At 33.9% G+C, this 12,279-nt stretch overlaps 1 protein-coding gene across 2 annotated transcripts in view; it reads left to right on the forward strand.

The window, feature by feature from the left end:
• The window catches only part of LOC129223938 (poly(A) RNA polymerase GLD2-like), a 50,384-nt gene that overhangs the window by 10,369 nt on the left and 27,736 nt on the right, over positions 1 to 12,279 (forward strand). For both annotated transcript variants that reach the window (XM_054858320.1, XM_054858319.1), the window contains exons 3-5: positions 5,226 to 5,316; positions 6,524 to 6,661; positions 11,883 to 12,017. In XM_054858320.1, the coding sequence (XP_054714295.1) occupies positions 5,226 to 5,316; positions 6,524 to 6,661; positions 11,883 to 12,017 (364 nt within the window). The remainder of the gene's footprint in view (positions 1 to 5,225; positions 5,317 to 6,523; positions 6,662 to 11,882; positions 12,018 to 12,279) is intronic.

Here is a 12,279-nt window from a genome sequence, read left to right on the forward strand (position 1 = left end):
TCAATAGGAGGTTACATCATTTTGCTAGATAATGCACCTATCATGTGGAAAACCTTTAAGCATAAATGTATTGTTCTTTCCACTATGGAAGCCGAATATGTCACTTTGACAGAGGCTGCTAAAGAATTTGTCTGGATCATAAAAATTTTAAAAAATGAAAATTTGAATTTAATTTTGAAAAATTGTGAAATATTTTGTGACAACATTGCTGCAATAGATTTTTCCAAAAGTCCTATACAAAATCAAAGAAGTAAACATATTGATATCAAGTATCATTTTTTGAGAAATCTAGTAAATGAAAAATTGTTTAAATTAATGTATGTGAGTTCTAAATTAAATTTAGCTGATGCTTTGACAAAACCTTATACCAAATCTCAACTTGGACATTTTTGTGACATTATTTTTGGGGGGGAAAATATATAACCTAAATTTGAACTTTTTGGGTGTGTAAAATTTTTGTGAAATTCAATGGTGACTTTGTCAATTTGAATTTATTGTGAATTTTTCTGATTGTTGTGCATGTTGCAAAAATGGGGCCGCTTGTTAGATTTTTAATTTAAACTTTCACAAAACGTGAAAGAATCACTTAATTTGAAAAAAAAAAACGTTTTTGCATCATGCAGTATCAATCCTTTTTCGATGTAAACATTGCATCACGTTGTGACGTCATGTGTGCGATCGGTTGCAATGACTCAGTCAAGTGAATGAACTTTTGGGTGAACCGAGTCACCAGTTCATTGTATCTTATAACCGCGAGAATTTTTTGTAGATTGAGTTACTTTTTGATTGGCAACATATCTTTAACTTTCTTGCATTGGCAACACATCTTGTATTTTGCATATTCTTAATTTGAAAGCCATGTGAAGACCTTTAAATACTTCGAGCGATCTTTTTCGCTCTCTCTCTCTCACCTCACATAGCCGCAAAATGTGTTGTACGTGATTTCGTGATGTCTGCCAGTGCCCTTTACTCCTGGCAGGGCGTAATACAACGTGATGTCTATTTTAAAGTCTTAAAACGCCTTTAGGCTTATTTTTGTATGTTACGTAAATGCCATATATTCCTAGGAATCAGCATGTTCGTAAAAGCTGAATGTATCGTTGTATTTTAGCGGCTAATCTTTGTCTATTCGTCTAAATGTTTTTTTTATATCAATGAAGATGTTGTTCGTCAACTTAAGTAATCCTTTGTGGATAATAAATACAGATTTTCCATGAGGAAAAATGCTTCACGTGTTTTTCTTTCCAACTTCAGGCTATGGACATTTTTATTTGCAAGTTCACTTCTACTAGCGGTGTAGTAAGCCTAAATTTCACTACACATAATGCTCACAGCTTTAACGATAAACGAAGAAATGGAATTCTGAAACTCTCTCCCAGAAATTTTTGGAAATTGAAGTCAATAATGGAATTTTTGACGCTCTTCGGTGGTGTTAGGAGGATAAAGGAGGGTCGCCCCCTTTAGGAGGACCTCCCCCGCCGTTTTTTTATTACTGAATGTTAAAAAACGCAGTTTTAGATGATCTTCGATAATAGTAGGGAAAGGGGGTGGGGGAGTCAGAGTTCTCAAGTGGAAATGTTTCAGAGTTGAAGACCTAAACCTGGTGTTATTAACATGTGTAACCAGGATACATAGTAAAGGTTGAATGATTAAAATCAATCGCTCCTCACTTAAAAAAATTCTGTATCCGCAGTTGAGAACGGGCAATTCTCATGATATTGCGCCCCTAAGCAGATGCAGATGCGCCCCACTCCTCACTGGTTGAGGAACGGTTAATGAATTTAAAAAAATTCAAATGTCTTTCTTTTGCACCCAGTTCCAAAACTTCCCCTAAATTTAGAGGGACACTCATAAAATGCAGATATTGCATCCCCTAGGGAGCGCGGGCGCCCCACAGATTGAGAAATGGTAAATGAACCAAATAAATTTTCCAAATGTCTCTTTCTTTTGTACCCAATTCCAAAACTTTCCCAGTAAATGTATAGGGAAACTTATAAGTTGCTGATATTGCGCCACCCAGGGAGCACTGAGAACCGTTGAAAGAACCAAATAAATTTTTAAAATGTCTTTCTTTCTTTTGTACCAGATTCCAAAATCCACCCCCCCTAAATTTAGAGTGAAAATTTATAAGATGCGAATAGTGCGCCCCCTAGAGGAGTACGAAAGCGGCTCGCTTCCCACAGGTTGAGAACCGCTGAATGAAACAAATAAATTTTCCAAGTATCTTTCTTTTGTACCTGATTCCAAAACTTCCTCTCTGAATTTCAAAGGAAAATTCATTAGTTACGGATATTGCGCCCCCTAGGGGAACGCAGATTGAGAACTGATGAATGAACCAAATAACTTTTCTGAATGTCTTTCATCTATACCCAATTTCAAAATTTCCCCCCTAAATTGAGGGAAATTTTTTAAGTCGCAAATATTGCGCCCTAAGAAGGGCGAGAAAGCGCCCTACTTGATATTCGTTTAGAATCGTAAATGAGACAGATAAATTTTCTAAGTATATTTCTTTCTTTTGTCCCTAATTCAAAAACTCCCCCCCCCCTCGCTATATTTAGAATAAAAATTCATTAGTTGCGGATATTGTGCCCCTAAGAGACGTGCCCTACTCCCCACGCACTGAGAAGTGGTGAATGAACCAAATAAATTTTCTAAATGTCTTTCTTTTGTAAACAATTACAAAATTTTCCTACCAAATTCAGAAAGAAAGCTCATATTGCGCCCCCTAGAGGGGCACGGATGCGCCCCACTTCACACAGGTTGAATACTGGTGAATGAGACAAATAAATTTTCCAACTATCTTTCCTTCTTTCTTTTTGGTATTTAAATTTTCGTCCAGGGACGCTTTCAGCGCCCCCTTCCTACTGGCGCCCCTGATTTTCCCAGGGAGGGGCAATTGCCCCCATTGCCCCCCCTTTGGATCCGCGCCTGTATCTGTGTGGAAGTGGTGTGTGTATTTTTTTCCCTACAAATTTGTAATCATAATCAAAATTGTACTGCACCTTAATTTTTTTTTCGAACTCATGAATAATTAGAGGGAGAATGGATTGAACTTTCTGGTTTGAGATGGAGTCATTACTAAATGTATACAATATGAACCTTGAAACAAAAATATCATATTCACTTAGATAGGGGGTCTGGTGTTTTCTCCTCCGAAAAGTTTTCGTAATTGTAGTTTTAAAACCAATTTTAGACCATCTCTGATGATGTTAGGGGATATAAGGTTCAATATCCCCTTCCAGGTAATTTTTCCATATTGAAACTTCAAAAACGCAATTGTAGATAATCTGCTGTTGTGTTAGGGGGAGGTGATAGGTTCAGGGGTCTCATCTGATAAGTTTTAAAAATTGTAGTTCTAAAAATGCACTTAGACTATCCGTAATAATGTTAGGGGAAGAAGAGATTCGGCTTCTGGCTCCCGGAAAATTTTTGCAGTTAAAGTCTTAAAAATGCTATTTTAGGCTTTGTATGGTTGGGGGAAGGGCAGTTTTCTGAAATTGAAGCTCTAAAATCTCAATTGTAGCCGATCTTTGCGACATTAAGAAAAAGATTTGTCTTAAGCTCTCCCGGAATTTTCTCAAAATTGAAGCCCTGAAAACCAAATTTAAGGCAATCTTTAATAATGTTTACGAGAGTGGGGTAAGGGAAAGGGGCGCTCCATTTAAATTTTCGAACTTGTAGCTTTGAAAACGCAGTTTCGATAGATCTTGGTAATGTTAGTGAAAGGTGAATTTTGGTGTCATAATCCCGGCAGTTTTTCAAAATTAGTACTCCAAAAACGCAATTCTAGGAATGTCTTTGTGTTAAGGAGAGAGGAGGGGAATCAAGGGCTCTCCCCTATAAATTTTTCAAAATTGAAGTTCTAGAACTCAGTTTTAGATGATTCTTGATGATAAAGAGTGTTATCGGGCGTTACAAGAGGTGGGGGGCTCTTTCCTGAAATTTTTCCAAAATTGAAGTCGCATACCCAAAAAAAGATGGATCACACACAGATACCCTGTGACAAATATTTTTCAGAAATCCTCAAAAATGGATTCAGTTATTCAGCACACATTGAAAATCAGAACTCAAGAATTTTAAGGAATCAAATATCCTTCTATACATATCAGATATAGAAGACGGTTAAAATGACTTATATATATCACATATAGAAGAAAGTAAAAATGATTTACGAAAAATAATTAAAACACCATAAGAACAGACTGTTCTACTTCTATCAGCGAATACCTACATCACTGAAAGTGTTAAAGGTCATCTAATGATAAATTGAAAGAATCAGTTTAAAAATGGTGGAGAAGATGATAGTAAAGTGAATTGAAAAATTCTACATGAACTTAAACTAGTTTATGAAGAAAATATATTGATTGTCTATTGGAGAGATAAAAACATATGTTATTCGCAAACTTCAAAACTAGTTCTTAACAATTATCAAGGTGCAAATGAATCAATGAAAGAGCAGAGTATAGTAGTCAGAAGTATTGCAAACAATACATGACAAAGAGGGAAAAAAAATTTTATTTCAATCATATTGGACCTCTCTCCATCTCATCACTGTCACACGTATCCATCATGCAAAATTGCTTATAACAAATTAAAAAGAAAGCAACTTGTCTAATCCAGCTTTTGAAGCTGACACCAACTCCATCCCATTTCTGATGTTCCCTTTATTGAAAAAGAGACACGGTCATTAAATTTTGGAAAGAGTATGTGAAAAAAGTATTCTTTATGCATTTATTTCTTGTTGAATGAGTTTAAATATTTTTTCCTTACAAAAATCGAAAATTTCACATTGTAAAGAAAAAACAACTTTTGAAAAAAAAGCCCCCCTCCTAAATTTTGATGGGGCAACTTGCAACATACCCCCCCCCCCTGTGGGCACTGCTGTTGGGGTCTGCTGGCCATGGGTAAAAAGGAAAGAAAGAAGCATAGTCACCTTCATATATTTAGATTTTTTCTCATTAAAAAATGTGTTATCCTCTAAATTTGAGACTGTAGGATTCACCCAACTTAATCCTTTGGTAAATTACCCAAGAAGTATTATGTTGCATGAGAATAACGTGTTTTTTTTTATGTAGTAAGGCCATGGTCACTTTAAGTAATATTTATAATTTAATTTTAAAGCATGTGCTTTTTCTGAACTTTAAAATTCAAAATTTTTAAATGTTTTTTTTTTTTTTTAAATTTAAGGACTGTAATTTATGATCAATACTCAATTGTAATTTTAGGCGAAAAACTCTTTTACCTTTGCCTAGTCCATCATCTAATAGTCAGTCATCCGACCAATCAACGAGTACTTCTCACTTCCCTGATGCACAGGTACTTTAACAATAATTTCTATTTCTGAAAAAGTATAAGTTAGAGAAATATATGTTGGGGTAAATTGTATATATATTTTTTAATGGTAGGCTGCGATTAAGGCAAAATAAAGAAACACAAAAAATAGAAATAAGAACGAAAAACAAAGAAGGTCACAAGATAACTTGTTTAGCCCATAAGGGCCTTTGCTTCCCAGTAACAGCGGTGCAGAGTCGAAGAGACAAGTGGCAGGGCAGATAAAAGATGGGCTGAGTTCATGTCCCTATCCAGATTGCATAGCATACATTTTGGGCCTTTTTTAAATTATAATAAATTAATCATGTTATTTGTATACTTGGTTTTCAATGTGCATTGAAAATAATCAAAAGTGAAATCAACCAGGATCTTAAAATTTTCTAACAGAAATAAAGCTAAATACTTCCTTTTATTTTTTATTTAATTATTATTATTATTTGATTTATTTATATATACCATTTTTTTATCATAAATAAATAAAAAAAGATGTGTTTCTAAACAGGTATCTCATATATTAAGTGAGGCAACTGGTTTATTCGTAATTTATGCAGTATAAACTCTTGAACATGAACCTGGAGTAGAAATTAGTTTTGTTTATTATTTAGATGAAATATTTGCCAAATTTATTTTAGAATACTGTTGTGCACATGTTTTGTCATTGAAAAATATCATGATTAAAATGATTTAGCATGAATGGGGGTGTGAGATTGAATATGACAAAATATCTATGCTATATTTTTCATAACTAAAAGTAGATCAAATTAATTACAAGTAGAGTTGAACTGTTTAATATTTTATCAATTATTTCTTGATAAAAGTGGTGTTCATAAATTGAAAAAGCAACATAGCAGGCATTTTAACTTAGGACAGTCGGAAATTTTTAAATGAAACCTTACATTTTGATGATGAATGAGTTTTTATTCAAGTATCACTAGTCAGTGTCTTTACTTTTAACTGTTTTTACATGAATATCAAAATCTTACCTCATTTTTCTTGTCTATGAAATTTCCTGTATTGGTGTAGATTTTATAAAATTTAACACAGTATGGTGATATTTTTGCTTCAATCCCTTTCTGAAGTTGGAACAAAAAAATTGTAACCATGTGTAGTCTATTTGAGTTATTTGTTTAGAACTTTTGATGCTTCTAATTCTCACACATACTGTTTATAACTGTTTTTCTTAATTCCAAAGATTAATTCAAGTCCTAGAGAGAATGAGAAGATATTCAATCTGAAAAGAAATGGAAGCTTTCAGAGTACACCTATGAAGAGACTTAAAGCATGTCATCCATCATCAAGCTCTACATTTTACCATACTCCTGATGATAAGGTACTAAACATCATTCATTTTGTATTATTTTCCTTTCATTGTACCATTAATGGTTTTCTTTAAATTTATAATACTGTATTCGAAAATTTGCTCTAGTGCATAAAATATGTCCCTTTCAATTAAAATTCTTGACTATGGTAAAATGTATGACATAAAGCTGTATGTAAGAACAAGTAAATTTCTGAAATAATTTTGTTTTACACTTTTGAAAATATTATTTGATGTTTAAACTAAATATGTATGACTAATACCATTTGCGTTTTAAAAATTTAGTGGGAATGTACTTTGCACTTAATAGCTTGTAAGAAATCCGAAGCATTTTAGTCCAATAAAATCAAGTTGGAAAAACAATGTAAAAACTAAATCATGGTTGGAGCTATCTCATACACTAAACTATGTACGTATAATGTACGTAAACTATGTAACTGTTTTTAAAAGTAAGGTAACAATAGCTCCAACAGGTGTACAAATTCTCTGTATGAATAAATTAATGCTGAAGGTAACGAAGATGATGAGAGCTCTCAAACGGTGCTGGTGGATAGAGCTGGGTGTCCACTAACAGGAAAAAATGTCATAAGATGACTGTGTTGACAGAAACATGGTCCGCCTTTGAAATAAGAAGTATGATAAGGTTTTAATGTTGATAGATATTGGACCACCCTCCTTACCTTACAGCCCTGACCTTGCACCAAGTAATTTCCACCTCTAATGAACATTTAAAGACGCAATGGGAGATCTGCATTTCAGAACCAAAGCTGCGGTTCAGCATAGTATCAGGTTTATTGATTGTCATTGTAAACGGGATTGGATTGCTAGAGATGGCCTGCATCTGAGCTCTACAGGGGTCAAAATGGTTAGTGTTTTAATTTTAGATGTTTCAGAGTCAAAAAACTAAGTTTGAATGGGGGGGGGCATGGTTCAAGCATCAGGTATCAAGCGGAAGAAAATTTTTTGGGTATTGCTAGAAATGGAAATAAAGTGTGAATCAAGAGTAGTAATTTTAACAATTGTGATTTTGGAAATTTCAGGGTGTTAAATAAAAGCAATTTGGGCATGCTTAAAGTTTACTATACCAATGCTTGCAGTATTAGGAACAAGATGGAAGAATTGAAAAGCATAATTATAGATGAGAAGTTGGATGTTATTGGAATTACAGAGACATGAGCTACGGAATTTGATGTAGATTAATTACATATTGCCTGGTATAAATTGTTAAGATAGAGTAGGCAAAAGTGGTGTTGGAGTTTTATTTTATGTTAGAGACAATTTTCTCTGCAATGAATTGGTCATAAATGATAAACCTACTGATATTGATATGGTTTGGCTGGAGTTGATGAGCAATAAGGACAAAAAATTGCGCTTTGGAAGCATTTATATGCTACCTAATTCAAGCCAGGGACAAGATGAACAAATGTTTCGTATTATTTGTGACTTGTCTAGTAAGTGATCAGTCATCATAATGGGGGATTTCAATTTTCCGGGTATTGATTGGAATATTTTTTATCCTAGTAATGGCAGAGAAGAACTTTTAGAAGTAATTGGTGACTGTTTCTTAGATCAAGTTGTAACTCTGGGGACTCGAGAAGAGGCGATTTTGGATCTACTTTTCTGTGATGTAGGAAGTTCTGTTCAGAGGTTGTGTGTAGGGGGTCATATTTGAGATAGTGATCATAACAGCATTAGGTTCTGGATTAAATTTGAAGTGTACAAAGTTGAAAATTTTATGCTTGTGCCCCATTTCAGAAACACTGATTTTTGTTGCACTTCGACAGAGCTTGAAAGAGTTTTTTTTTTTTTTGTCAATATTGGAAAATAGTGACATAGATCAGCTGTGGGCGGAATTTAAGGAAAAACTGGCAAAAACGGTTGGGGATTATGTTCCATTTAGGGGAAAAGTTGTTAGTACTAAAATTTGGCCCATGTGGTTCTCTAGGGAGATTAAAGAAGAAGCTCTAAATTATAAGCAAGTGGCTTTTTGTCAGTTTAAGGAAACTGGTCAGAGTGCAGATAGGCTCCAGTATTGAAAGGCAAGATGAAGTTTTAAGTATTTGGTACGGATTTTCGGAAGAGGGAATTGGAGCAAAGGTTAGCTGATAACATTGATGGGAATCCTAAAAGATTTTTTGCTTATGCTATTTCTGGGAAAGCTCGAACTAGTAAAATTGGGCCATTGGTTGATCATGGAAATTTAATTCAAAACTAGAGAGAGATATTGCAAATGTTCTTAATAACTTTTTTTCCAGTGTGTTTAACAATAACTGTATCTCAGCAGTTGACACTAGAAAGACCCGAGCTATTATGCAGCTTGAGGATTTTGTGTTTTCCAGGGAGGAGGTTCTATTTCATTTTAAAAAATTAAAGCAACTAGAGCTCCAGGACCAGATAATATTTATCCAAAAATTTTAGTGGAATGTGCAGAGGAATTAGTGGATGTTATTTTAAATATTTTCAATGCTTTTTACAACTCAGGGGCAGTGCCAGAGGACTGGAAACTGGCTGACATAACGCCGCTCTTCAAGAAAGGGTCTAAAGGTAATACTGGGGATTATAGACCTATAAGTCTGACTTCAGTGGTTTGTAAGATTTTTGAAACTTTGATCAAAATCACTATTATGAATTTCTTAGAGACTAATAGTCTGTTGACTACTTTGCAGTATGAGTTCAGGAAAGGTAAATCGTGTGCTACTAATTTATTGCATTTCTACGACAAGGTTACCTTGGCTTTAGATAACAAAAAGTGTGTGGATGTTGTTTATATTGATTTACAAAAAGCTTTTGATAAGGTACCGCATGTTGCTCTTCTCAGCAAGTTAGCTGACATTGGAATAGGAGGAAAAACTTTACTTTGGGTTAGAAATTGGCTTACTGGTAGGAAGCAAAGAGTAGTTGTGAGAGGAAATCATTCTAATTGGAGTGATGTTTTAAGTGGGGTTCCTCAGGGATCAGTTTTAGGGCCTCTTTTGTTTATTATATTTATGAATGACATCAATGAAAATATTTCTGGAAGCATGAATTGTTTTGCTGACGATGTAAAAGTTATGGGGATTGTCGAAAATGAAGAACAAGTAAAACAGCTGCAAGAGGATTTAGATCATATTACTAAGTGGGCAGATAAATGGGGTATGGCAGTTAATGTAGGGAAATGTCAAGTGCTACACTTAGGTCATGGAAATAAGCGTATGAGATATCGTTTACAGGGTTCAGTCATAAATCAGGCAGAAAATGTTATGGATCTGGGTATCTTAATAAATCAGGACTTCAAGCTTAGTCAACAGTGCAGCATTGCAAGTAACAAAGCCAACAGAATGCTTGAGTTTATCAATACATCTATTTCAAACAAATTTAAGAAGGTTCTTCTGTCTTTATATATGATTTATATATGAGTTTAGTAAGACCCCATTTGGAGCGTGCTGTGCAGTTTTGGTCTCCATATCTGAGGAAAGATATTTGTGTGTTGGAAAGGTTTCAAAGAAGGGTAACTAGACTAGTAAAGGAACTTTCAGATTTAGATTATGATATCAGACTTAATAGGCTTAATATGTAATATGTATAGCCTGGAGCGAAGGAGGATCAGCGGGGACATGATGCAGCTGTTGAAATTTATCAAAATGAAATTAAATTTAATTTGTCAAATGATGTTAATGGATTAAGTTTTCGCACCGAAAGCAGGACTAGGGGTCATTGTTTTAAGCTATTCAAATCTAGGCTAACCTGGAAATAAGGAAAAACTACTTTAGTAGGGTTGTGCGCACTTGGAACAGCTTACCGGAAGAGGTGGTAATGAGCAAGGGAGTGGGTAGCTTTAGGAGGGCCACTGATCTTCATTGAGGACTAATAAATTGATTAGGACCAGCCTAGTTGGGCCAAGAGCCTGTTGCTGGTTATCACATTTGTATAAGCCATCTTGATGTGGTTTCACGTTCCTAGAAATGATTTCTAGAACAAATGCCTTGATTAGTATGGTGACTATGTAGAGAAGTAATCTGTGCCTTTGCTTCATTACATTGTATCCATTTTAGCAATTCCTGAATAAATTTTTATGCTGCGAGTGCTTGTTTCCTACGTTTTGAAACTCCTTCGTATAACTGGAAATATCTGCACTTCAAAGCCAAGTCACATTATCACTACTTTTCTGAAGAGCCTAAAAACATTTGTCTGATGCATATAAAGGTTGTAACTCAAGCTTTTATAACATTGGTAAAAAATAATTAATTTTTTTTTTTTTTATAGAATTACATTATCATGGCTCAATACATATTTAATTCTATATACGTACTTTCCAGTGATAACCTAAATTGTCATTTTGGACTTATCTTAGTCTGACTCTGAGGTACAGATATAAAGAAGAATAAAACTGCCCAAAGTGATAGAAACACAAGTTGCCGAGTTATCTGTAGAAATAAATTATAAATTAATCTTTTTGTATGTACTTGGTTCAGTGTGCATTTAGATTAATCAAATCAAAGCTTAAGAGTTTAAACTTGGATCATAACCCGGAAAAGTTTAAAAAATGTAAATTTTATAGCATAAAATGCTTTACATTCCAATGCTTTTTTCTTTCATTTTTTTTTAAATTTTAAATATTAAGCATCTTACATGAAAGCACTAGATTAAATAAAAACTGAAACTTTGATGTCTGTACATCAAGTATTATTTGCTACTTTTCTCACAAAAACTAAATTTATATATGGAGGACAATGGAATCAATAATATCAATGGTGGTTTATTTTGCTTATTATCCATATTGCTTGGATTATCGGGATTTTTGATCATCTGGTTTGCTTTTGGTCCAAGTTAGTCTGGATAAATGAGGTTGAAATGGAATCCTTTGTAAAACTTCTAAGTTTTTACTAGTAAGAGTAAATACTGGTGCTTTCTACTTTGAACAGTTACATTAATTTCATTAGTTGGACATACAGATGTAGGAACCCAAAGATGACATAGATACAAATTCAAGAAAGTAGAAAGGCAACAAAATATAACATCTTTATCTGTACTTATTTAGCTATTATTTAGTGTGTAGGAAGAATTTAGGCATTTTCTGTATATCTATGATTTTTCCTGCACTATAAAACTTGGCAAGGTCTGGAAGTTTTAGATTGCTTCCTATATGAAAATGGGGAGAAAACAGACTGATGTTTTTAATCAGTTTTCTTGTGTATACATTTTAATGTTTATTTTAATTTGTACCGTATTAGATATAACTTTATCTATTAATTAGATTGGTGCAAGTCCTAGAGAAAATGAAAAGTTTGTGCCGAGAAGGAATGGAAGCTTTCCAAATACATCTGCAAAGAGACTTCAAACATATTCTCCATCACCAAGTTCTACATTTTGCAATAATTCCAGTGACAAGGTTGTAAATATCATCCTTTGTATGTTACTTTTAGTTCATGAAAGATCATTGTTTTTTGAGCATTTATTTATCCATCCCATTATCCCCATCCATTTATTTACACATAGGAATATAAGCCAAAAGTATTTTCTTACTATTGAAATTTGAAGAATAATTGGGAAGATTCTTTTTTAGAGGTATAGTAATTTCTGGAAGAAATGCCGCTGCTTTTACTTGTTTAAAAGTTTGATTTTTGGATGCGCAGCCTTTCTACCAATGTGAC

This window comes from Uloborus diversus, chromosome 6 (assembly GCF_026930045.1).
Source record: "Uloborus diversus isolate 005 chromosome 6, Udiv.v.3.1, whole genome shotgun sequence".
In the NCBI taxonomy this organism is placed as follows: Eukaryota; Metazoa; Arthropoda; class Arachnida; order Araneae; family Uloboridae; genus Uloborus; species Uloborus diversus.